The sequence below is a fragment of the Ctenopharyngodon idella genome, chromosome 12 (genome assembly GCF_019924925.1).
Source record: "Ctenopharyngodon idella isolate HZGC_01 chromosome 12, HZGC01, whole genome shotgun sequence".
Taxonomy (NCBI): domain Eukaryota; kingdom Metazoa; phylum Chordata; class Actinopteri; order Cypriniformes; family Xenocyprididae; genus Ctenopharyngodon; species Ctenopharyngodon idella.
The window spans coordinates 12970101-12997468 of NC_067231.1; the positions used below are offsets into that span (position 1 = coordinate 12970101).

A 27368-nucleotide genomic window follows, 5' to 3' on the forward strand; every position below is an offset into this window, starting at 1 on the left:
ATTTTAAGGTATTTATCTTTTTTATGTAAAGATAGTCAGTGTGATAGACAGCATGCCAAATATCAGAAAGAGGAAGACAGACAGGGGCGTCCCATTTTCTGTGCTGGAAAGGGCTTCAGATGAAATCAGACAGGGAAAGTCAGTCAGGGGAGTGGCCAAATCATATGGCATTTGCCATGTGACTCTGCACCGAGTCATCCTCTTTTTTGTCATTCGTGTGAAAAACGGTAATCATTACTTAAAAACATGAAATGAATAGTCACAATAACATGACTGATAAATAATATTTTCTATTTTGAGTATATGATTGATTCATTATGTATATTTTAGACATGTTACAACCGTCCCTGTCATGCGTTACAACCGTCCCTGTACACTGGGACGGTTGTAACAGTGGAGAGACTGTATTAAAATCAATTTTGCAACCTGTACATATTTCATAAAACCATTTAAATACATTGTTTCAGCAGTTGACAGAAGTTTATAATATAACAAATTGGTTATTCCAGTAAAAATGGTTTTTGATGTATTGCTAAAAATTGCAAAAAGTGTTACAACTGTCCCTGGTCTCCCCTATTTTTTTTAAAGTTTTAGACATTTAAATAGATATTAAATACTAGCCAAAAATACATTTTGTTAAATACACACTGATGTTTATGGAAAGCGATAATAATAGGCTAATCCATATTCAATTAAAATCTGATGACGTGTTTTAGGCTATATCTGGTGCACATTGTGCAGTTAACTATAAAGTTTACTCTGTTCTTTTCCCAGTTCACCGCCCCTTACTTTTATGTATTTCAGGAGAAATGGGTGAATTTAATCCGACAGATCCGATTCTCTGAACTGTGGTGGCAGCACCCATCGTGCGTTATAGATCAATTTACATGATTTAAATGACAAAACACATTCAAATATTTGACAATATGGCGCCGATTTATGTTTCTGCCAGTTTGTGCCCACACTCCATAACCGAGCACGCACACGTAATATCTGAGCCAGAGTAGAGCCACGAGGACACTATGGCAAATTCCAAACGGCATTTTTGTGCCCTTGAAGGGCACTTCAGGAAGGGGACGCCATTTGTAGGGGTGTTCCAAACTAAAGTGAACAACTGAATCCCTCCACAATGGTCCCTTCCACAAGGCCGTTAGCGAAGGGAACATGCGATGGTCACTTCAAGGAAGTAATTTTATAATTTAATGGTCATGTGACCCAGCAAATACTCGTGATTCATTTCAAAGCTAGATGGCGGGAGAGTTTGAGTTAACTTACAAACAGAGCAATTCAAGTTGTTTTGTTTTGTTTTTGATATATTTCACGCATTTTTGTCATGTTATGTTTAAATAAATTTCATAGGCAAGAAATGTTTTAGGTAATGCAGGGTCCAAACAAGAAGAGGCAGCAAGCTTTAAAGTTGAGAGCAGAGACTACACTCACACACACACACATATAATGCATATTAAACTTTTTTTTATATATATAAAATGTATATTTATTTGAAACAGTTATGTTAACAGCAATAATAAGACATTTCTGTCGTAAGAACAGCAATCAGCTGATGGACACCATGCTGCGTTGTCATGGGAACATCCCAGTTGAAGATAATGTGGAAATGATGTTGTCTTTCGTTGCTCCCTTCAGCAAGTGCATTCCAAACGGCTACATAATAGCAAGCAAGTGCCCTGCTCACTCCAAAGAGCCTTTCAAGGGGACAAGATATATTTCACCCAAAAATTAAAATTCAGTTATAATTTACTCAACCTCATGGTCCAAAAGTTTGTGTAATAAACTCTATGTTGAATCAAATAAAATATTTCTTTTTGTAATGTCTATTTGATGCTTTACACAATAATGACTTTAATTTATCTTTTAGGGATAATTTCCTAGCCAAATTTGATGTACGATAAATTTGTGATTAATTAATTGCCACATCATGTAATTAATTTGATAAAAAATTAATTGCTTCCCAGCTCTAGTTTCTTTTTTCTTTTTTGTTGAAGTAATAGTGTTAAGCATTCTTCTCTTCCACCCTATTCTGCAATCTAGAATGGGAGCACAGCTGAAAGGTTTGTTTGAGCTGTGCCCTCTACTGTATAGGCATGAATTTGCATTTCCTTTAGCCTGAGGCTCATTCAACTAAGTAACACAATTAGTTACTTTTTTAGGGGAGTAGCGCAATATTGTAATGCATTACTTTAAAAAAAAAAAAAAAAAAACCTTTCCCCAACACTGGTTGTCAGTATTTAAATATTTCTGGTTTAGTGCTGCTAATTGAAAATGTGCAATTTGTACAACCCACTGTCCTCAAATTCACTACATGTATTGATAGTTAGTGTTTTATACTTATGTCAATCTACAGATCCTGGTCATTGTAGACAGGCTAAACAGGTTCTCCACAAACAACCTGTTGTCAGCTGTTTTTAAGAGACTGACATTAGTGTATTCAGCACCAGAGCTGCATAATTGAACCAAATAAATGTGCATCTTTGTTTGGTCTATAAGACTGAACTGGGTGTTACAAGTGAAGTTCATGGGAGAGTTTTTTTTTTTGCAATGCAAACAACATTCTCTTCCTGAGCTTCAGCGGATATCTGTTTCCCACACAGGATGTCATTCCCACCCTGAAGCCCCTGTTTTCCCTACACCTACTTCATAGTTGTTCCCTCACGCAGAGGGCCTGGCTGTGTGCTGCAGTCACAGGACATTACATTCTGCCCTTATGATCGTCACATCCAGTTATATCTTACGTAACATTTTCGGATGGGATCATTTAAATAATTAAAAGTCAGTTTAGGAGACACAGGGACAAAACTTTTGAACTGAATTATGCCAACAGCAAAATACAAATCCTGTTTGTTATGAATTACAAATAGTGGCACATTCAAATTCATGCAAATTAAGTGAAATATCAGCTTGTTTTAACTTCAAAATGGCAATCTTTTTGAGATATTTGGATGTTTTATGAAAAGATTTTTCATAAAGCCACAAAATGCTTCACACTTAAGATGGAATTCATGACTTAAAGGTAAGAACTGGAATTCATTACACTAAAGGTGAGATCATAACTTCAGCTTACCTGGGAAATTGTGTGACTAATACTGGCTGACAAGTGGTGTCCGGAAAACAGGCAAGTTCCTGTACTCTCATTGTAGGGGCCTGGGATTCTCCACCTCTTGCTGACATCACTCTTGCATATGAAACTCAGGATATTGCATATTACCTCATTAGTTCTTTTCCAGGTCTCTTGTATTCACAAGGTTATTTTATAAACCATATTTTTTATCAAAGACATTTGTGTTTAAAACCATGTGTCAAAAATATAATGAAATATTCATAAATAAATATTATTAATTAATTGTATTATATTAAATTATATAATATTGGTCATATCATATAATTATAAATAAATTAAAAAAATTATCCAAATTAATATGATATAAATATCATGAATGCCTCTCTCTTTCAACAGCAACACATTAGAAATATAGGATGTTGAAATACATTCTTTTGGATTTTTATTTTAATCTTTTATTTTTTATTCTTCTGACTTACCCTCGAAACATTTACATGACATGGCTTATATAGACTACGTAAAGACCGGGATACAATCACTTAGAATCAGTCATAGTATATTCATAGATTATGGTGATGGGCGGAGCCTCTATTCGTTGGCTAAATGAAGCCGTTTCTTCTCACAGTCTCTCTATGGATGAAGGCGAATGGAAGCTGGCATAGAGCGGGCTGCATAATCATTTGTTTCACCAGGATTTATGTCCATCTATGCAGCAATTTATGGATTATACGAATTAAATTTAGAGCTGCCCCTGAACTGGGTAACGATAAGCTCAGTGTGTATCCTAATGTGATTTAATTTTCTGTTTCACAGACCAGTGTTATATTATTAGGGTAGTAATCTGTGACTGCAGGACGTTATTTACATCAAGTCTCTTCGCAGCATGAACATGGATGAAGATAACCGAGGTAAGGTTTCTGTTTTATTTGCAAGCATAAGCAGCTGTCAGTCTCTGGTTTGTCTCAAAACCGAGTGAACTGCCTAGCTAGACAGCATTTTTGAGCGTAACAGGCGCGTGCAGTTGATTGGAAACGCGCTTTGATTCCCTAGATAGATAGCTCACTCGGTTTCTTCACTGTTAAGGATATTTTATTAATCATCAGCATTAAACGGGATGTGTAGGAGTAAAAAGTAAACTTTAATACAATGTTTTCTACTATTATTACTTTTAATAGGCTACTATCATTGACTGGATCAATAATGTTAGCCTACTTTATTTACACTTTAATAGTTTCTGCTTTTTATGAAAGTCGTTTCAATTTTTCGTGAAATTGACAGTGTTCGTGTTGTCAATATGACGTGTTGTCACTGTGTTTTAGTAAGAATGTGAACATCGCTTAAGTCTTATTGCCGGAGCCGTTCAGATGGCTGTTCATATGTAGGTCGTCAGTTTGTTTGATGTGGAGATCCTTTGAAGTACCTCGCGAGATGTTTATGAGTACAGTTGTGGTGCCAAGAGGTATAATGAGGCATTTAATTAGTCAAGTGCTCGTGTTTTTATAGAGCTCTGTATAAATTACCAATTTATTAATTAGAAAAAACTACTCTTAGAACTGAGCAGTAGCGTATCACGTGAGTGCCATGCTGCACTGTACCTGTGCTGATATTCAGTACAACAGCACAACTTGGAGAGTGATGTTGCTTTATACAATAGTCCAGCAAACAATAACTAAGTAACTTACAGTTAGTTATCTTCTCCGTCAAAGAAAATGGTTCCAAAAGAAGCTACAGCAATGAGCATTGGTTGTCACCAAAAAAAAAAAAAAAAAAACAACACGCAGACTGAAAGCTGGTATGGAGTAGCGTGAATAAGTGGAGCGGAGTGATGGAGATTTAGGCTGTGTCTGAAAACTGAAAAATGCTGCCTCCGCAGGCAGGATACAGAGGTAGGAAGGTAACAAGGCATGACCGAATCCAATGATCGTTCCATATCCTGTCTCCTGAGATTAGGGCTATGTATTGCCAAGAATCTGGCGATACAATACGTATCACGATACAGGGGTTACGATACGATATATTGTGATATATTGCAATATTGTAAGAAAGGCGATATATTGCGATATTTCTTGTTTTTTTTAGAAAGATCTAATTTTAGAAGGAACGGTCATAAAGAACACAACCATATGCATAAAACCTGACAAGCAACTTTATTTTATTTAATCAATACAGTATCATTTGCATTTATATCACTAATCACTATTTTGTGCAATCTAAATAAAGGGAAAATAGTAAAGTGACTGCAGGATTCTTTATGTGTATGTGTTTTAAAGGTTCACAGTATAGCAGTTTTTAATTTCTAAACTATTTAACAACAGAAAGTGCATAGTCCATTCCATGATTGAATGACTGTTTGTTTTATATTTAATACTGTAAAGCTGTTTGCTTTAAAGCAGTCCATTGTATAAAGTGCTATTTAAAGTACTGAACTGCAGAGCTGGTGCAACCATATCCACATCGCTATGATCAGATGCGTTACTCAAAGGTTTCATGCTGATTCAAATCAACTTTTAAATGCACTCCCAATTTTTACATTTTGCAATGCAATACGCTCCATTTATAAACATTTAACATAGGCTGCATTCGAAAGCTGAAAAATGATGCCTTCCAAGGTAGGAACCAGTTTTTGTCCAATTTTTTCCACTTTTGATGTTATTCACCAAAGCTCGATCTGTTTTGTTGTAGATCATTGTACTGTTACGCTGCCTCAGAAGCCTGTCCGAAATCAGTTTCAAATAAATAATTCAAAAAAAAAGTAAAAAATAAATTAATTTCAAATTTAAATAACAGAAACATTTTGAAAGCTTCTTACACCATTTGAGATATTTGTGTATTTTGATTATAGAATAGTTACAAATAACTATGGTATTTTGGTGGATACTATGGTTTCTATGGTCATTTTTTAAGGGACTGGAAGATATTGTTTATTTCTTTGGTTTATATTGTTCTTTCTTTAGATATTAAATTTGATTTAACTTTACTACACTGATTGTAACCATCTGGTCCATGGGTTATTGTGATCACCATTTTGGAAAGATTTCAGAACTTGCAAATTTTGTCAATTTGAACAAATTTTGGACAAGCACCAGAGGGCTTTCAGATTTTTCTGCAATGATTCTGCTTTCAGTTACTATGGGATCATCTACAGTATCTCATAGAAGTGAGTACACCCCTCACATTTTTGTAAATATTTTCTTATATCTTTTCATGTGACAACACTGAAGAAATGACACTTTGCTACAATGTAAAGTAGTAAGTGTACAGCTTGTATAACAGAGTAAATTTGCAGTCCCCTCAAAATAACTCAACACACAGCCATTAATGTCTAAAACGCTGGCCACAAAAGTGAGTACACCACTAAGTAAAAATGTCCAAATTGGGCCCAATTAGCCATTTTCTCTCCCCAGTGTCATGTGACTCGTTAGTGTTACAAGGTCTCAGGTGTGAATGGGGAGCAGGTGTGTTAAATTTGGTGTTATCGCTCTCACTCTCTCATACTGGTCACTGGAAGTTCAACATGGCACCTCATGGCAAAGAACTCTCTGAGGATCTGAAAAAAAGAATTGTTGCTCTACATAAACATGGCGTAGGCTATAAGAAGATTGCCAAGACCCTGAAACTGAGCTACAGCACGGTGGCCAAGACCATACAGCGGTTTAACAGGACAGGTTCCACTCAGAACAGGCCTCACCATGGTAGACCAAAGAAGTTGAGTGCACGTGCTCAGTGTCATATCCAGAGGCTGTGTTTGGGAAATAGATGTATGAGTGCTGCCAGCATTGCTGCAGAGGTTGAAGGGGTGGGGGGTCAGCCTGTCAGTGCTCAGACCATACGCCGCACACTGCATCAAATTGGTCTGCATGGCTGTCGTTCCAGAAGGAAGCCTCTTCTAAAGATGATGCACAAGAAAGCCCGCAAACAGTTTGCTGAAGACAAGCAGACTAAGGACATGGATTACTGGAAACATGTCCTGTAGTCTGATGAGACCAAGATAAACTTATTTGGTTCAGATGCTGTCAAGCGTGTGTGGCGGCAACCAGGTGAGGAGTACAAAGACAAGTGTGTCTTGCCTATAGTCAAGCATGGTGGTGGGAGTGTCATGGTCTGGGGCTGCATGAGTGCTGCCGGCACTGGGGAGCTACAGTTCATTGAGGGAACCATGAATGCCAACATGTACTGTGACATACTGAAGCAGAGCATGATCCCCTCCCTTCGGAGACTGGGCCGCAGGGCAGTATTCCAACATGATAACGACCCCAAACACACCTCCAAGACAACCACTGCCTTGCTAAAGAATGTCTCCAGACCTAAAAGCTATTGAGCATCTGTGGGGCATCCTCAAACAGAAGGTGGAGGAGCGCAAGGTCTCTAACATCCACCAGCTCCGTGATGTCATCATGGAGGAGTGGAAGAGGACTCCAGTGGCAACCTGTGACGCTCTGGTGAACTCCATGCCCAAGAGGGTTAAGGCAGTGCTGGAAAATAATGGTGGCCACACAAAATATTGACACTTTGGGCCCAATTTGGACATTGTCACTTAGGGGTGTACTCACTTTTGTGGCCAGCGGTTTAGACATTAATGGCTGTGTGTTGAGTTATTTTGAGGGGACAGCAAATTTACACTGTTATACAAGCTGTACACTCACTACTTTACATTGTAGCAAAGTGTCATTTCTTCAGTGTTGTCACATGAAAAGATATAATAAAACATTTACAAAAATGTGAGGGATATACACACTTCTGTGAGATACTGTAAATAGACTGTGGAGATAATGGTAGTGATTTAGTGTGAGAATTACTCTGTGAGAGTTGTTTTTGTATATCAGTGTAGAAGGAAAAAAAAAAAAAAGGGAACAGAACCAGAAACCAGAACTAAAAGCCAGACATCTCAAGCACCTTTGAGCATGCAGCCAGTTTCATTCCTATGCTGATTTACAGCCGTAATCACTTTATCTGACCAAGATCAATTGTAAATGTCTACAAGAACAAGAAAGCACTGAGATAGAGGTACCATTAGCTCAGTAGGTCTTTCCAGTTCCTCTTGTATCATGATCCTGAAAACTTCAAAGCCTTGGACTCAATGGCTAGTTTGTCTTATCTTACCGTGGGAAAAACCAAATGGAAAACCATTTTCCATCAGTTTCTGTGACAGATGGTTGACTGCAAAGAAAGACCGCTAGGATGTCAAGGACAGCCCTCTTATCAGAACCACAAATTTATGTCCTTTTTACATTTTTTAATCATTGCTCTGTCTTAAGCTAAGGACCAACAAAGAGGCGGACTTTCTCAGACTGATTAAAGGAGAGACAGTGAGGCCTGGCACTCATTAACATCGTCTGTGTCTGATGGCACCGGTGTCTGGTCCAGGCTCTCCTGAGGAGCCGTCTGGCACCAGGCATGACACAGGCAGTGGTCAAAACCTCATCAATGGTGTGACTGCACAAGCAGAGATCAGAAGGACACTGTGCCTGGCAAATCTGCTTAAGGTCAAGACAATGTCGCCATGTTATTATTATCAAAAACATTGTAGTTTACATTTCACTGCTGTGTAATATCCATTCTGATTATGTTTGCTGTCGATTGAGATTTTGATATGAGGTTTAATCTGTGAATATTACAGACTTTAAGATGATGTTAAAACATTTATCATGTGGATGCATTCTTATTATTGTCATTGGATAAGGAATGAGAGAGAGCTTTCAGCGTTCAGTGTTTGTTGAGTTCTAAGTGCCACATATGGAATTGATTTGAAGAAAGTCTGGAGAGCCTTCCAAGACGTTTTATGAGCTATAGCACCAGTTGAACATTGTTGAAATGATTGTTATTACTGTTATTGAATGCAAATATTTTCATATTTGAATCAAAAATGTGAAAGGAAAAAGTTAAAAATCTAAATAGTTTTTTGATGAGGTTGTCAAAACCTTTTGTCCCAGCAGGAGATTTAAAAACAAACAGTCAGTAGTACAAAAGACCCTTGTCCAGTTTTCCACCCACTGAGTCAGGACCGTCCCAGAGCCCCATCTCTTTCATGTCAGGAATGTTGGATTCGGCAGCCGCGCATTCTTGGGCATTACTGCTTTATCATTTGCAGGTTTTGTTAATACAGAAATAGACATTAAAGGAGATGTGGGTATTAGAGATAGATTTGGTCTATTGTATAATATTTTATAAAATTATTTTTTTTAATATGCAACTGTTCAAACGTTTAGGGGTCGGTAAGATTTTTTAATGTTTTGGAGAGAAATTTCTTATGCTCACCAAGGCTGCATTTATTTTATCAAAAATATGGTAAAAACAATAATATTGTGAAATATTGTTTTAATTTAAAATAACTTTTGTATTTTAATGTATTTTAAAATGTAATATGTGACCCTGGACCACAAAACCAGTCATAAGTCGCATAGATGGGTCAAAATTATTGCCAAAATTTATGCCAAAAACCATTAGGATATTAAGTAAAGATCATGTTCCATAAAGATATTTTGTAAATTTCCTACCGTAAATATATAAAAAATTGTATTTTTGTGAGTGGATATGCATTGCTAAGGACTTCATTTCAACAACTTTAAAGGTGATTTTCTCAATATTTAGATTTTTTGCACCCTCAGATTCCAGATTTTCAAATATTGCCCTATCCTAACAAACCATACATCAATGGAAAGCTTATTTATTCAGCTTTCAGATGATCTTTTAAAAAATTGACCCTTATGAATGGTTTTGTGGTCCAGGGTCACATATAAAACAGTTGTGCTGCTAAATATATTTGTGGAAACTGTGATACATTCTTTTCAGGATTGTTTAATGAATAGCAAGTTCAAAAGAACAGCATTTATTTGATAATTTTTTTTTTTTGTAAAATGTAAAAGCCTTCACTGTCACTTTTGATCATTTTAATGCATCTTTGCTAAATAAAAGTATTAATTTCTTTCAAAAAAGAAAATCTCACTTACCCTAAACATTTGAATAGTATTTCAAAAGTATTTTATAAAGAGGTGCTACATTTTCTATTAAAATAACCGATTAAATAAAGGTCCAGGATTGTTGGTTTTACATTAGTGGACTGTTGCCTTCATCCGATTAGATACACCCCATAACACTGAATATAGAAGCAGATGTTGTGGGTTGTTGGGGGTATATCCCAAACGTTTCTTTGCTAATACTGTTATTTGATAAATACACATTCAGGGGGCTCTAAGAGGATAAAGAGAACCACACACTGTTTAGAAAGCAACTTTTTTCTCTTTTGAATTGAGATAAGCTCTCTGTCCATTCCATCTGTCTCAGTAGTTAACAGTAATGTAAGTATCAGTCCTCTTCCTTATTCTGAAAAACAGAGTATTAAGTGTACCATTACTAATGGTAAAAAAAAACAATGATATGTCTATCAGGCTCATATCATCTCTGAAACTTGGTACTAGATATCTTATTATCAGCTCTATTATTGTGATATTTTCATTATCATTGACAGATGCATGAACTCAGCAATGAAGATGCGTAATGGTTCAACATATAGCCAAAATAAGCCTTTACAGGCTCTTTGTGTGCTTTTTTCATGTTTGGATAGGCTAGTGGCTGGGACACATCCACACTTCCTGTCCTGTGGGTCCTGGTCTGAGTGTGTGGTTAATATCAAATGGAATAAGCCTGTGGAATTAGAGCAGCTGGCGGCCTGTGCGGCTATTGAGAATAAGGATAAGATATAGTTAGAGGGATTGAGGCCAGTGTGTTTATTAAAGGGGTGTTAGAGCCCAGGATGCAATGCTTCCTGCAAACCCTCAATATCCATATTTAAACCCAGAATGTCAACATGAATCGAGTTCATCTTTTCCCACAAACTTACACTACCGTTCAAAAGTCACTGAGACCCCATCAGTGTACTGATCAAATGTAACAGTAAATACATTTATAAAAGAATATAAAAGATTCCTATGCAAAATAAATGCTGTTCTTTTTAATTTTCTATTCATCGAAAAAAAAAGATCAGTTTCCATAAAAATATTAAGCAGCTCAACTGTTTTCAACATTCATAATAATAAGAAATGTGTCTTGAACTCCAAATCAGCATATTAGAATGATTTCTGGAGGATCATGTTACTCTAAAGACTGGAGTAATGATGCTGAAAATTCAGCTTTACCATCACTTGAATAAATTACATTTTAAAATACATTAAAATAGAATATTATTTTAAATTGTAACATTATTTCACAGTATTACAGTCAGCATAAGTTGCAGCAGGGATGAAATAAAGAGCTGGATTTAGTCATAGCAGTAAGTTGATTTATTACCAAACTTAAAAGAAACAAAATACTGGAACTGAACAACCAACAATATAATGATGAGAACAGACAACAAACTGATCAAACTCAGGGTATAAATACACAGGCAAACTAATCAACGAAATGAACATCAGGTGCAACATTATCAAATCAATGAAAAACCATAAAAACTAACTCAAACATGTGCAAACCCACCCAAAACATACACACGAATGGAACCCAGAGTTACAATTACTGTTTTTTACTGTAATTTTGATCAAATAAATGCAGCCTTGCTAAGGATAAAATACTTTTTTTCAAATACATAAAAAAATCTTAACAACCCCAGACTTAGTTTATATGTGATTTTCAGTAGAATTTTGTCTAATTTAGGCTATGCTGAATTTTAATACTCTGCAGTCTTTTTCACAAACAGCTTTAATAGTTTCCTAGCAAAGTGTCACTCATGCTGATGGAATGAAGCGTTGAATTGATAGTTTTGCATTCCGTCGACATTCCTGTCTTTCCCACAGGACAAGGTGCAGCGTGATGATGTCATCACTATTCACAGATGTTTTAACATTTCTTATTTATTTATTTAAAAAAATTCAACATACAGTTTATATGAAAAACATGGAAAGTAGCTTGATAATCTTTAAATAATGCCTACCATTGAATTCAACACCTTAATAAAGACAATCTAATTGTCACAATGAGCCTCAGGCCAATTTCATGAGAAGGGAATTTACTTCTGTTCTAGTGACTTTTGCCAACTCCACAGGCAAGTTATAGGCACAGAATGTTCATATCTGAAAGGAATATTCTATTTTTACCCCATTCCATACTAGTTACATCTGACCATATCCAGACCCTGTTGCGTAATGAACAAATGGCTCCTCATTAAGATTTAGTATGGCTTTTACATAATAATAAAAGAGTGAAAAAAGACCATTGCACTCACTATAAAAGCTTAGAATGACAGCAATGAATCACTCTATAATGTTATTGTTAAGGTTGAACCTTGATTCATGCACTCATTCTCAACTTCCCCTCCATTGTCATGAGGCAGAACCAGACAACCGCAGGAAATTCCCCCCTGCCCCTCTTATTAGCCCATCTCTTGTCTAATCCTGCTGCGCCTGAGGTGCAATTATATAATGCACTCATAGTGTCCACATTTACAAGTACTGAGCCACAAGCAACTAAGGTCCAAAACACTCTCCTACTTGTGAAAAAATTAGTCAGTTCAGGAGTTATTGGTCTGTTGTGACTTAAGCATCTGAAACCTCCACAAATGAATTATGTAACACTCACAGAGGAGTATATGATACTCAGTACATGTTTTCTTTACTCGAACCTCCTGTTTCAGTGGGCACTTTAACGTTGTAAAGTTGGATTGGCTTATAGTCTGTTACTTAGATGCAGGATCACTTCCATCATGGAAGGTCAAGTTGTCTTGAACATTTGGGGTCATACCATAGGTGTCCTGAAGGAGTAATGTACTAATTTTTCCAGTCCAAAAGAAAAGCTTCCTTCTTGAGTAGCTACAAGATTTTTGGTTGCAATGTTATGTGAATTAACATTATTTATGAGGATAAGTGTGCTCTAGATTTTTATGGCATACACAGCACTTTGGGATTTGAGTTTAGGTCAGGGATATGGCTGTTAAGAAAAAGATAAGCTATACAGCTTCTTTGAATTCTTTGAATGTCTTGTATTATTTTTTGGTCATTATTATTCATTGTCTTTCAACAGTGCCTGAAGATCTTTCACTTGAAGAGAGAGATGAACTGTCTAACATTAGACGAAGGAAAAAGGAGCTGCTAGATGACATTGAGGTATCAACTTTAATGTAGTTGTTATTTTTTAAAATCATTAAGATATCTCAGTGATTGACATTTATCATGTCACCCTCACCACAAGTTCCCCCTAATGGGGGCTGAATGTCATTGTGATGGAATGCGTTTTATTTTACATTGCATTAAAGGGTTAGTTCACCCAAAAATGAAATTTTTAATTACTCACCCTCAAGACCTTCGTTCATCTTCGGAACACAAATGAAGATCTTTTTGATAAAATCCGATGGCTCAGTGAGGCCTCTATTGAGAGCGAGATAATTAACACTTTCAAATGCCCAGAAAGGTACTAAAGACATATTTAAAACAGTTCATGTGACTACAGTGGTTCAACCTTAATGTTATGAAGCGACTAGAATACTTTTTGTGTGCCAAAAAAACTAAATATCGACTTTATTCAACAATATCTAGTGATGCGGGCTATTTCAAAACACTGCTTCATGAAGCTTTGAAGCTTTACGAATCTTTTGTTTCGAATCAGTGGTTCGGAGCGTGTATCAAACTGTCAGAATCACGTAAACCATTGACATTCATCGAAACATTTCAAAACACTTATGATGTAACGAAGCCTCGTTTACAGAAATCACATGACTTTGGCAGTTTGACACACGCTCCGAACCACTGATTCGAAACAAAAGATTCGTAAAGCTTCAAAGGTTCATGAAGCAGTGTTTTGAAATCCCCCATCACTAGATATTGTTGAATAAAGTCGTTATTTTGTTTTTTTGGTGCGCAAAAAGTATTCTCGTCGCTTTGTAATATTAAGGTTGAGCCACTGTAGTCACATGAACTGTTTTAAATATGTCTTTAGTAGCTTCCTGGGCATTTGAAAGTGTTAATTATCTTGCTGTCAATGGAAGCCTCACTGAGCCATCGGAATCGGATTTTATCAAAAATATCTTAATTTGTGTTCTGAAGATGAATGAAGGTCTTACGGGTGTGGAACGACATGAGGGTGAGTTATTAATGACAGAAATTTCATTTTTGGGTGAACTAACCTTTTAAGAAAGATTTTTGATCAGTTTGATTAACTTTAGGATCAGTACTATAACTTAAGTTACCACTTTTTCTATGATTCTTTCAGAGGTTAAAGTTTGAGATCTCAGAAGTCATGACAGAGATTGAACATTTAACATGTGTCAGAGAGACGTAAGTTTCTTGTTCTTACAGATTACAAAGAGTTGTTTAGTATTGAGATGAAGATAATATTAGTTCACATACATGTTATTTTACAACACATTACAGCAAAAGCACTCAGAGGAACAAGCAGATTGCTGTTGGAAGAAAGAAATTCAATATGGATCCTAAAAAGGTATTATGGTTACAATTTCTTTTTTTACCTTACCATATAGAAAATGATGTCTAGGGTCATGTATTATTTTAAGTTTAAGCAAACATCATGAAGTGGTTAACATCTCAAACACCCTTGCAGGGAATCCAATTTCTTTTGGAGAATGATCTTCTGCAGCACACACCTGGGGACATCGCTCAGTTCCTCTATAAAGGCGAAGGCTTAAACAAAACTGTCATAGGAGATTATTTAGGGGAACGGTAAGTCACATCGCTCTCGCTCACATGGCAAGACTAGTCTTTGTGTGAAATATATGTGTGATGTTAGATAAGACGTTTCCATAAAAGATCCTGCTCTCTGTCTCAGGAAATGACTTCCCCTATTTGAAACAGCTGAGAATGACCACAAGTCCAAAACAATATTTAGCATATCACCCAGACAGCATGAAGGCACCTTATCTCGCCCTTACTGACATCTCTCAACACATGACTAGATATAAAACATTACCTCGAAACAGCGACCCAGTGCTACATCTTTCAATATTGAGTCAAATGAAGGTGCAACAACTTGGATACTCAACGTCACCCCCTGAGGCAGGTTTACTGAATAAGTAGACAAAAAAAGAGAGAGTAAGCTTGAACTACAGTGCAGTAGTTGTTAGATATAAAAATAGCCATGTCTACATAGGCATCCTGTCCAAGTTGATAACCGTTGTCTTGGCTATGCTCTAGCCTGAAGCTCAGTTGTACAGTCATCCATTTCGTTTGCTACTAGAAAGTATGGTCATAAAATATACATAGCAATTACTGTTAATTGTATTTACGAGGAGGAGCTGGAAAGCTGTAATTATTGTGTTTCTGATTAGAGGAGTTTGGAGACGTGGTTCTACCTTAGCTTGTGTAATCAGGCATATGCTGTGGTAAATCGCTTCATTACACTTTATGCTCCTATCGCTGCCTTTTTAAGACCCTTACATGTTTTCAAATGATGATTTTTATTTTTTATTTTTTTTTATTTTGTATTTGGTGTGAAACTGAAATGTGTAGAAAAGTGAGGAAATGAAAATCGACTGACACCTTAAGAGTCTACACTGTCTTTTGATTGACCTCAAATATAAATAAGTGTGTTTATCTCTGGAGATGGAGCTTAGAGCAAATGAGGAAAAACTACTGATGATTAAACATTTTTTCTCATTATTTTTAGAGATGACTTCAACATTAAGGTTTTGCAGGCATTTGTGGAGCTTCATGAGTTTGCTGACCTCAACCTGGTGCAAGCGTTGAGGTGAGACAGCTGTTTTGTCCACCATGCATGTGAGCATTCATCATATTTTAAGATCTGCATTGTATTTAAATATCGGGAACTTAAACCTATATCATTTTCAATATAATTTTTGCCAAGCTAACAAAAATACATTTCTAAGGGACCATTCGCACAGAGCTTGTTTTTGTGGTTAAAAATGCAGGTCAGTAGAATGAAAAATATTGCAAGGTCTAGAGACGTTTTTTCAAATGTTGAACTTCTTTTTACTTGAGCGCTATCTTTTTAGAACGTGTCAGGATGTTATATTAATTATTGTTTAGAACGTGTCATGCATGAGATGCTGCATAATGCTGCGTGAACGCAATTGTCAAACAAAACAGTGTAACGCGTGTTTGCATAGACAAACAATAAAAAAGCACAATGGAATGGAAAAACGTGTTCTGTGTATATGGCCCCTAATAAGTTTTCCCTAATATTTCCATTAAAGGTGGGGTATGTATTTTTTCAACAACACTGTTTGGAAGTTAGTCAGGCCGACACCAACAACAAACGTCTAACCAATCAGCATTAGGGGGGCGTATGACGGTCGAGGAGACAGAATGAGCAAGCTGGAGATTTGAAAAAAAAAAAAAAAAACACCCCGGAAAATAGATGATGAGACACAATACAAAAGAGCTCAAAAGAATATCACTGGAATGAAGGTTTATGACTGGGCAAGCACTTTAGGACCCGCATTACTATTAGAAAGGCTTTCCAGCGCTGGAGAGAGCTAAGTGGAAAGGCCTGAAAACAGACACAGAGGCTGCTTTGATTCCGCTCCACATGTAAGTAACACTGGGTTATGATTGTCATGATTGTCTGGGGCTGCTGTGCTGTTGGCGTCTAACAACGAACACTTGTTTGTATTCATTTTTGTCGTTCATTTTTGTGCTTCCTTGTCGTTTGTTCATTAACTGCACTTTATTTTTCATGAAGCATTTTGTTGCGTGTCAGCTGTGATAAACAGACACTCACTCTCGTATTGCGTGTGTAACAGTGGACAGCTAGTGAGAGTTGTGCAGATAAACCACTGAACACTTACAACCGCTGGAGAATGCGGTGTTTAGCGTCATTGTCAGTGTACTCGCTTGCCAGTGCCAGCAGCGAGCAGGCCGGGGTTTGAGACTGACTTGGAGCAGGGTGGTTAGGATTGGAGGGTGAGTTTTGGAGGTGGAGCAATGAAGAGAGGGGTGGGTTTGTTTGGGTTGATTTCAAATATCAACACTGTCCAACAGTGTTGTTGAAAAAATACATACCCCACCTTTAAGTTATAAATGTTATTTCTGAATGTACAAAATGTTTTTTTTTATTTTTTATTTCCTTTGTTATGTATAAAGGTCATAAACAGAAAGTGTTTATTGAACATCCCAGTTTATCATTTTACGAACGTTATTAATAAAACATTATTAGAGACCAGATAACTTTGGATTATTGTTCAAATTTGATGTATTTTATCAAGAGAAAAAATTCAAAGGAGACAAAATATTCCATGATTAGAGCAGAATGTGATTAGAGCCATTCATTGTCCTTGCATTGCTCTGTGCAGATAAAATCATACATACTTTCATGAATTTCCTGAGACAAAGGTCCATCAAGTAACCATTATAACCATTATAATGTCATTCCCATCTCTCCCTGGCAGGCAGTTTTTGTGGAGTTTCAGACTTCCCGGTGAAGCACAGAAGATAGATCGAATGATGGAGGCCTTTGCTGCTCGATATTGCCAGTGTAACCCAGGTGTCTTTCAGTCCACAGGTACAATCAGTAGTTTTATCAGTAGTAAAGCCCTGAGTACCTGAACCCCTCATTTTGGTATATCATTGACCTGAGCTTTTACTCAGCCTTATAAAACCCTCATTCCCAAAATAATATATAATATTAAAACTGTATAGTTTGCAGTTGAATTGCAGTACAAAATCTGCTCCACTATAACTGATAAATATTGGCCATGTTGAAAAACACACTGTTAGAGACACTGTATATAATGCAACACCCCAGAAACGGATTGAAGATACTGTGCTAAAACAAAGCGCAAAATGATTATTTATTCATAAACAGAGTCTGCAAATGTCCAAAGCATTAATATCTTTCTTTCAGCATGGAGTCATGCATAAAGATGCAGAAACATTAAAAAGTGGCCTGTATGTTGCATCAAACTCTCTGCTTTCAGAATTTATCATTTAGCAGTAAACTAATAAAAAATTAAAACAATAAAAAAGAGGGTTGCATCCTCTTCATATCTTTATATGCATGCTCCATTTAATTTGCCCATCTGGACCTATAGAGCTGACCGACTGATCAGAGTTTCTTGTCTCCACAGACACATGCTACGTTCTCTCGTTCTCCGTCATCATGCTCAACACCAGCCTACACAACCCTAATGTCAGAGACAAGCCCACAGTGGAAAGGTTCATCTCCATGAATCGGGGCATCAACGAAGGAGGAGATCTGCCTGAGGAGCTGCTCAGAGTGAGTTTCTGAATTTCTTGAAGGTTATATAATGATAGAATATGCATTTACATATTGTTTTTTTTCCCCACAGAATTTATATGAAAGCATTAAGAATGAGCCTTTCAAAATTCCTGAAGATGATGGAAATGATCTAACTCATACATTCTTTAATCCAGACAGAGAGGGATGGTTGCTAAAACTAGGTTTGTTATATATGTCTGTCGGTCTATCTATCTATCTGTATGTCAGTTCTGTCTATAATTCTATCTATCATTCTTTCATGGTTTCAAATTTGTGAGTTAGATAGATAGATTTAATTTATTCTAGTATTATCTAGCATCTCACTGTGTTGATCAGGATTACATAGATAATGCTGTTAGTGGCAGACCTTTAAAGCTTTTATGGCACTTCATTTTCATATTGTTAGTTTCATATTGTTAGTCAAATGTTAGTTGATGTGAAACAGTGACTACACTAATTCCATGCCATGCAATGATTTATTTACAGTATAAAGGTTCTGCCGCTATGACTATTAAAGGGTTAGTTCACCCCAAAATGAAAACTCTGTCATTAATTACTCACCCTTATGTCCTTCCAAACCTGTAAGACTTTCGTTTGTCTTTGGAACACAAATGAAGATCTTTTTTTGATGACAGAATGCTGTCAGATTTCCTTCCATAGACTGCCTTTGGAACTACCACTTTGACGCTTCAAAAACGTCATAACCCTCTATGGTACACAATATATCAATAAGGAAAAAAATATTTGTGTTGTTTTTTCTGCTTAAAATTGGACACTTTAACAATATCGATAAACATTTTCATTAATTTTTTAATTAATTTATTTTTTAAAGGTTTGTTGCCTCAAGGTAACATTGTACCACAATGGACAAATTGAAACATTTCATATTTTCATGTTGTAAAAATAAATATATTTACTGAAAACATCAATTTCGTTAACCAGACACTTGAATAAACAAATTTATCCAGTTTTTAATGTATTAAAAATTTCATATTTAATAAAAAGTAACATTTTAGCTGTTGAGCTGTTGCTCTCAGGCAACATTGTACCATCATGGAAAACAAGTATTACCAAAATATCATATCTTTATGTTATCAGATCAAGTTATCATATCCATCTTCATCCTCATCTCCATCTTCTCTCTCACCCTCACTCTCTCCTTGACAGATTGTCACTATGACCTAATCTTCCTCATCACAGTATGACCCCTCATCATCACCCTCATCAACTGGCAGTGCTACCTGTGTTTTATACCTTTTTGAAGTGCTATAGAAAATGTGCAGATCATAATATATGCAGATATAGTATGTGAATTACTATTCTTATAAGTGAATTACAAAATCATGCAAAAATGCAAATATATTTAGATAATTCTTTTCCTTACAAATATAATATATAACACACTAAAACATTTGATGATATATAATGTAAAGTTCTTGAAAATACTTCTTACTTACCAGTGAAGGTGACTGGACACAAATAAGTGAAAAATGCACTTTTCATTGGAGAAAATATGGAGCCATGTAACGTGCACATGTGCTGAAAGAGGACACAAAATGGACCACTGTGGGTCATGTGATCACTTTTTTGCACTTTCATTGATTAGTATTTGAGTTCTTCTGTCCTGAGGTTTGATCAATAGATTGGCGCCTTATTTTATTAAAAACAAACTAAAATAGACTATGTTGCCTGAAGGCAACACGGTACCATAGAGGGATAAAGAGATCAGTAAACTAACCCATATGAATCAAGCGGTTTAGTCCAAATTTTCTGAAGAGAATCAATCACTTGTTACTGGTAATCACACAAGAATGAACCTCACTGGTTACACAGCATGTTTGAGGTTCCGGGAGAGGTTTGATGTTGTGTGTTATTCAAGTTCGGTTGAGCTTCTGCTTATGTTCTCTGATCAATGTTTACATGCGAGTAAAAGCCTAAATGAAATCTGTTCCGTCATAATAAGCGATCGATTCTCTTCAGAAAATTTGGAATAAACTCGATTCATATGGGTTAGTTTTCCAATCTCTTTATGAAGTTTTTAGAGTGTCAAAGTAGTAGTTACAAAGGCAGTCTATGGAAGGAAATCTGACAGCATTCTGTCATCAAAAAGATCTTCATTTGTGTTCCGAAGATGAACGAAAGTCTTACAGGTGTGGAACGACATGAGGGTGAGTAATTAATGACAGAATTTTCATTTTGGGGTGAACTAACCCTTTAAAAGCACTTTTCCAGTATTTATTTTTTATTAATATGTATTTGAACTTGCAGGGGGAAGAGTGAAGACCTGGAAGAGGAGGTGGTTCATTTTGACAGATAACTGTCTATATTACTTTGAATATACAACAGTAAGTAGAGCTGCTCAACATTTCCTGTTTGGGAAATAAATAGATGTAATATTTATCAAGAAAATGTATCTGATAGCAAGATGTGTGAAAAGGAGGAAGGTCAGATAGAAGAGGTAGTCAGAGAGAAAAAGAGTAAGTGAACCGCAAAGAAGTGATTTGTTCAGTGTCTTAGCAGACACCAGCATCCTAAATCCATTCACTAAAAAGACAAAGCAAGCACAACATCAGGAACTGAACAAATTGACTAGTTTAAAGCAAGACTCAATAAAATTACTTGACAAGCAGTTCTTCAGTTAGTTTCATTTGGTATTGGGGGAGGGAACATTCTCCTTTCAGAGTATTTGATTAGGCAAAAATCTGTGTAGTGCAGGATGAGTTAGGGCTGTGCAATTAATCGTAATTTCGATTTTGGCTTCCAACGATTATGAAAACAAGATAATAGAGGTAAAACGATTACTGAACCGCTGCTGCATTCCATTCAGCACATCTTCCTTTCCTTCACAGTGGTGCGCTTTTATTCCTCCCTAACCCAAACTTAACATCCAAATCAGCCGAATAAGAGAAGTATGTAAAATGCAGTCTACTGTTGCTAAACTTCGGGACGTGCTTGATATTAAACATAAACAGTGCTATTAAAAGCGCATTAAGCCGCGAAACGGACGCTGTTCCCTAGGCGGCCACCTGTGTGCGCGCTCCGAGACAGTGCGAAACGTGCATAAACAAATGGCTTCAGATACGCGCCGAAACAGTTAAATAGCCATCACAAATATATCGAAATGCCGTTTTGGTAAGTATCCTCGTAAATGTAGTCGGTTATGTCGTAAGTGTAAACTGAGAAATGCGCGTGTGTATTGCTGCCTTCACGTGCTATGGGAAATTTGATAATTACCACTTCTTAAGTGATTACGAGCTCATCGCATTCATGTTGCGAAATGAAAGGGTGTTCATGTGCAATTTTTACCTAGAAAACTCTAGATAATTCTGAGAATTACCATAATTCCGAGACCTCGTGAAGGCAGCAAAACAGTAGCCTTATATTGGGTCCGTGCAGCTCTTAAAGGGACAGCAGCCAACATTAATGATTGCTAAAGTCATTGTTAATCTAACAAGAAAAGACAAAGATAAAATCACTCACTTGAATAAATACCTTTTTTAGTTTTAAATAAGAATTAGTCTATATTTAATGTATACAGCAGTTATTTTACATTTGATTACTTTGTTCAATTTCTGTTGGGTATTACTTTTCTAAATACCACTGTTAGTACATCTATCTGAAAAACCTAAAGCACTGTTTATTTAATTTGTATTTGTGTTCTGTTGTATTTTTTGTCTGCTTCGTTTGTAATTAGTTTTTGTTTTTATTTAATTGTTGACTGTTTATTGTCTTCTGTAGCTGTTTTGACGACTTTTTACTTACATTAATTAACCTAGTATTAGTTTTTGCTGAAGTATTGATAATTGTGATATTTCACTGACATTTAAAATTACTCATATCATGAAATAAGACTTTGATCATATCACCCCCCAATAATCCTGTTAAATAATTTTTCAATTTCAATATTGACCAAAATAATCATGATTATGATTTTTGCCATAATCGAGCAGCCCTAGGATGAGTCATCAGTTAATACATGTTAAATGTGTACACATGCTAGAAGTGAATTTTGTTTATGATTACACTAGCATATACATGACCTCAAAGTTACCAGGCATGGACTAAAACTCAAAAAAACACTCAAAGCAACAACCTCCCCCACGGAGTCATCTCATCAGCAAAGTGGAAGGAAATAATGCATTTTTTCCCTAGTTGTGTGCCAGATTTAGACCAAGAGACAGACAGTAGTTGCTTAATGTGCACATAGTTCCCTCACTTTTTTAAATCATGCTTTTTCTGTAAGTCCCCTTCCTCCACATCTCATTTAGGGGAAACACATTGTAGATTAAGTCCCAGGATTAATTGCTTTAATAACAAATAAACACAGTGGATTTAAGGTCTCTCACTCATGTGTTCACAGGACAAAGAGCCTCGGGGGATCATTCCACTGGAGAATCTTAGTATAAGAGAGGTGGAGGAACCAAGAAAACCAGTATGTTCCTCTTCAAGCTCTCGGTTAAACTATATTCTTTAGGCAGTCTTTAAAGGGATAGTTCACCCAAAAATGAAAATTCTGTCATCATTTACTCACCCTCAAGTTGTTCCAAACCTTGTATGAAGATGATATTTTGAAGAATATGGGTAACCAAAACCCCATTGACTTCCATAGTATGTATAAAAAAATAAAATAAATAAATAAATAAAAAAAATTTACTATGGAAGTCAATGGGATCTCATCAACTCATTGCCAACATTCTTCATAATATCTTCTTTTGTGTTTAGCAGAAGAAGGACTTGCATACAGGTTTAGAACAAGTGATGACAGAATTTTCATTTTTGGGTAAAACATCCTTTTAAGAAGAATCCTATATTTAGTCCCCTTAAGTTAGTCAATTAGAAATGAAGAAGTAAATGTGACTGTTTAATGCTTTGACCTTTCAGAATTGCTTTGAGCTTTACAACCCCAGCCATAAGGGGCAAGTAATTAAGGCATGCAAGACGGAGGCTGACGGAAAAGTGGTGGAGGGGAATCACGTTGTGTACAGAATATCTGCACCCACGCCAGAGGAAAAGGAAGAGTGGATCAAATCCATCAAGTAAGGCTTCACCATGTCAGCCCTCATTATTCTCTTCTAAGATAACCGATGTGTGTCGGCTGTAGGTCATATACACGCACCCACAGATGCTCAGAAAGGGGCACTGCCTTCTCTTATCATAGGACATCACCATCATGCTGATAAGATGAAGCGAGTGTTCCCAGTGTTTTAGACCTTGGCTGTGCACTGCAGAACTATTTTTGCCTTGTTTTCCAGTAGAAATACTTAAAATAAGATCAATTTAAATTGCATAGGATATTAAGACTTACTTTCAGATAATATTTTTTTAAATTTATTTCTCAATTTGAGCACAAATTTAGTCAGGTTTATACTTATAACAAAAAAAAAAAAATTGATTAAATGAGTGGATAGATCAATTAATTCATCAAATTCATTCACTGAAAGTTTTAATATCACAATTTGGATTATTAATTAAACGTATTTTGCTTTAAAGGGTTACACAAAAATGAAAATATTGTCATTTATTACTCACCCTCATGTCTTTCCACACCCGTAAGACCTTCGTTCATCTTCGAAACACAAATTAAGATATTTTTCATAAAATCCGATGGCTCAGTGAGGCCTGCATCTCCAGCAAGACAATTAACACTTACATTGCCCAGAAAGCTCCTAAAGACGTATTAAAAACAGTTCATGTGACTACGGTGGTTCAACCTTAATATTATAAAGCGATGAGAATACTTTTTGTGTGCCAAAAAAACAAAATAACGACTATTCAACAATATCTAGAGATGGGCGATCTCAAAACACTGCTTCATGAAGCTTCACAAATCTTTTGTTTCGAATCAGAGGTTCGGAGCATGAATTAAACTGCCAAAGTCACGTAAACCATTGAAATTTTGAAACACTTACGTAAAACACATGACGTAACGAAGCCTTGTTTACTGATATCACGTGACTTTAACGCTCCGAACCTCTGATTCGAAACACAAGATTCGTAAAGCTTCGAAGCGCACAAAAAGTATTCTCATCGCTTTATAATATTAAGGTTGAACCACCGTAGTCACATGAACTGTTTAAAATGCGTCTTTAGTAGCTTTCTGGGCAATGTAAGTGTTAATTATCTTGCTGGAGATGCAGGCCTCACTGAGCCATCGGATTTTATAAAAAAATATCTTAATTTGTGTTCCGAAGATGAACAAAGGTCTTACGGGTGTGGAACGACATGAGGGTGAGTAATTAATGACAGAATTTTCATTTTTGGGTGAACTAACCCTTTAAGGATGTTTATGGGAAAACATGAGAAAAAATTAGGACTAAAAATTATTTTCTGCAGTGTGGTGGATATATTAACCTCACCCTATAGTGCTGACAAGACCTATTAACAATGACCCACGTCCTCTCAAGGTTAAATGGTCTTTCCTGAGGATAGATCAGCATTTATCACTGGAGAAAGGAAAGCCAAAGACCACTTAGTGTCTTGCTGTTGGCCATGGCTCTGGTTTTGTTTTCCTGCTAGGTCTAAAACAGACCTGTTTTAAATTAAATGACCTCTGCATGTTCAGGTTGTATGTAGTATATAGCGACATGAAAATCTCTGAAGGTCACTTGTGTACTATTGTTGAAGATCTGTGGCACTATAGGCGTCTATGTAGGCGTCTAGTTAACACATGTCCTCTGACTCAACTGGGATTGTGGAACTGTTCTGTGGTCAGTTTAGCGTGGTGTTTTACAGCAAAAGCTGCATTGGCATGCCGGGAACTCTGAGCCACCCAAACCCTAATCAGTTTCACTGCTTTCAGAAATGAAAAAACTGTTATTGTTTTATATGGATGTGTACTTTTAATAATAACATGATTTGCTTGTATAATTCTTATTTAAATGTCATCATCCTACAGGGCAAGCATTAGCAGGGATCCTTTCTATGACATGCTGGCTACTAGGAAACGGCGAGTGGCTGCTAAAAAGTGAGCTGTAGACCTACAGTTTGGATTTTAAGGATCACTCTTCAAATGTAAACCTTCACATGGGATCCTGCACCCTTCAGAAGGTGACAGACAGACAGAGGCAAGAGCTCTCTGAGGATAAAGAAGGACAAGATTTTAAAAATGTTGGTGTCTGAATATGTCCTGTGCTAATCTAAAGGGTATGTACTTAATATTTCTCTCCAAATTAATTGTATGGGGAGTACAATGATAGTAATGGATGCAATTATATGCTGAATTTGTGTTTGTCAAAAAGAACTTTATGAGACTGACTCAGTATCTGCCTAATTCCATGTAAGGGTCAAATATAGAGTGAGTAGCGCCCCCTGCAGCCTACAGCAGGAACTTTACTGTCCACTATCACAAATATCCTGGTATAGTTGTGTGGAGATGTTCTCAAATCAAGTCTAAATTTAAGATGTGGCAATGCATAGATGGCCAAGAAATGTATGTAAAATATACCAAACTACTGGTGATAATGTCAATTCCACTCACATTTTTCCGAAAAAAAAAAAAAAAAAAAAAAGTCTATGAATACAGTAAATAAGTAAATACATTATGGCAGGGAATCATGCTGAGTATAATTTTTATTGCTATCGTATATCAAATTTCATTCATTGTCTTAATTGTAGTTTTAAATGGTTTTATGTTTAGTTGTTTCATGTCATAGTCATCAAAATCAGCAGGACTGGTTGCATGAATTAGAAGAGAAAATAATCAGAAAGGTTTTTTTTCATATTATATTTATTATGGTTTAATTTTCTTAAGATAAAATACTGTAAACAAAATTGTTTCTGAAGTTCTCTTACTATGCTAATTATTTGATGCCTTTTCAAAAATACAAACACCTGTTTGTATACACTTTTTGATTTAAATTGTTGCTGATTTAAGTTAACATATTTTGTTTTATTTATGTAATATTGCCATCTGTTATATGAATCCATTTTTGGTTTTGTTTTTTTACTGTTTGTAAATAACATATATACACACGCATTGAGTTTTAATATTTTATGGGGACTTTCCATAGACATAAAGCTTTTTATACTGTACAAAATGTATTGTCTATCCCTTAAACCTACCCATAACAGAAAACTTTCTGCATTATTAATTTTTTTTTTTTTTTTTTTTTTTTTTTAAACATCATTTAGTAGGATTAATAAGTTAATTTCCTCATGGGGATCAAAATATGTCCAATATTTTGTACCCTTAATGTACCAACCACACACACACACACACACACACACACACACACACACACAAAGTAACACCACAAAAGCCATAGTTCATTCATCCATGGATCTAAAACTGATGTATATGCAATTTTTGAATACAGCTAATCAGCTGTGAGCTTTTAAGTAAAGACTGATAACTCTGTAAACCTGAAACTCATAATTCCTATGTCGTATTGCAGAGCATAAAGGAAATACTCATAGATACACTCATCACACTGATTCTGATATCTGTCCACTGTTAAAACATGAATCCATATAATACAAATTAAGTCGACCATTCTTTCTCTATAATTTCAGCTAGTTTAAAGTTAACACAGCCCCTGTTACCTGTTATCATCACTGTCCAGTTCCATGTAGGGCAGCAATACTAATCATAGTGAAATACAGAGAATACGGTTTATTTTAAATAAATTCTACCAACAGTGCAGCTTCCTTTGCTACTTTTACCTGTTAGCGATAAGCCATAATGATATGCAACCAAACCCATCTGAAATTTAAGGCTTAAAATTGAATACCTGTATTATTTTATGGAAAACTATGTTTTTTATAATAGGTCTATGTAATGTTGTATTATTATAATAATGTAACAATAAGTAAAAAAATATTAACTTATAATCTGCTTAACATTTTTATGGTAAATATGCACGCATGCGCTTAAGACTGTATTTCAGAACTCTCTGTATGTGTCAGTAAATCAAAATTTAGATATCTTAGATGGAACATGGATACAGGTCTGTCAGTCCTGTCAATCAAGCCATTGGACCTCAACTCATGACCTCAAGAACTGACCTAATAAAACATTTTATGTTGAGATTCAAACAAAGGTCTGCTTTCTGTATTCTGCTTTCCTGTATATCAACTGGTAGTTCTCAGGTTCATCTCACTATAACAGCTGTGGCAGAAA

At 36.0% G+C, this 27368-nt stretch overlaps 1 protein-coding gene and 1 long non-coding RNA gene across 4 annotated transcripts in view; one reads left to right on the forward strand and one right to left on the reverse strand.

Moving 5' to 3' along the window:
- The window catches only part of LOC127523390 (uncharacterized), a 35820-nt gene that overhangs the window by 7656 nt on the left and 796 nt on the right, over nt 1–27368 (reverse strand). The window lies entirely within an intron of this gene.
- Nucleotides 3679–27287, forward strand: cyth3a (cytohesin 3a). Of its 3 annotated transcripts, none has more exons than XM_051914016.1 (13): nt 3679–3984; nt 13085–13167; nt 14270–14334; nt 14431–14497; nt 14618–14736; nt 15680–15760; nt 17421–17533; nt 18099–18247; nt 18321–18432; nt 20519–20595; nt 22611–22682; nt 23132–23286; nt 25146–27287. In XM_051914016.1, the coding sequence occupies exons 1-13, from the start codon at nt 3960–3962 to the stop codon at nt 25216–25218; spliced, it is 1191 nt and encodes a 396-aa protein (XP_051769976.1). In that variant the 5' UTR covers nt 3679–3959; the 3' UTR covers nt 25219–27287. The 3 variants fall into 3 exon arrangements, with proteins under 3 accessions (XP_051769976.1, XP_051769977.1, XP_051769978.1); XM_051914017.1 differs by lacking the exon at nt 3679–3984 and adding an exon at nt 7810–8559; XM_051914018.1 differs by lacking the exons at nt 3679–3984; nt 13085–13167; nt 14270–14334; nt 14431–14497; nt 14618–14736 and having other exon boundaries at nt 15680–15789.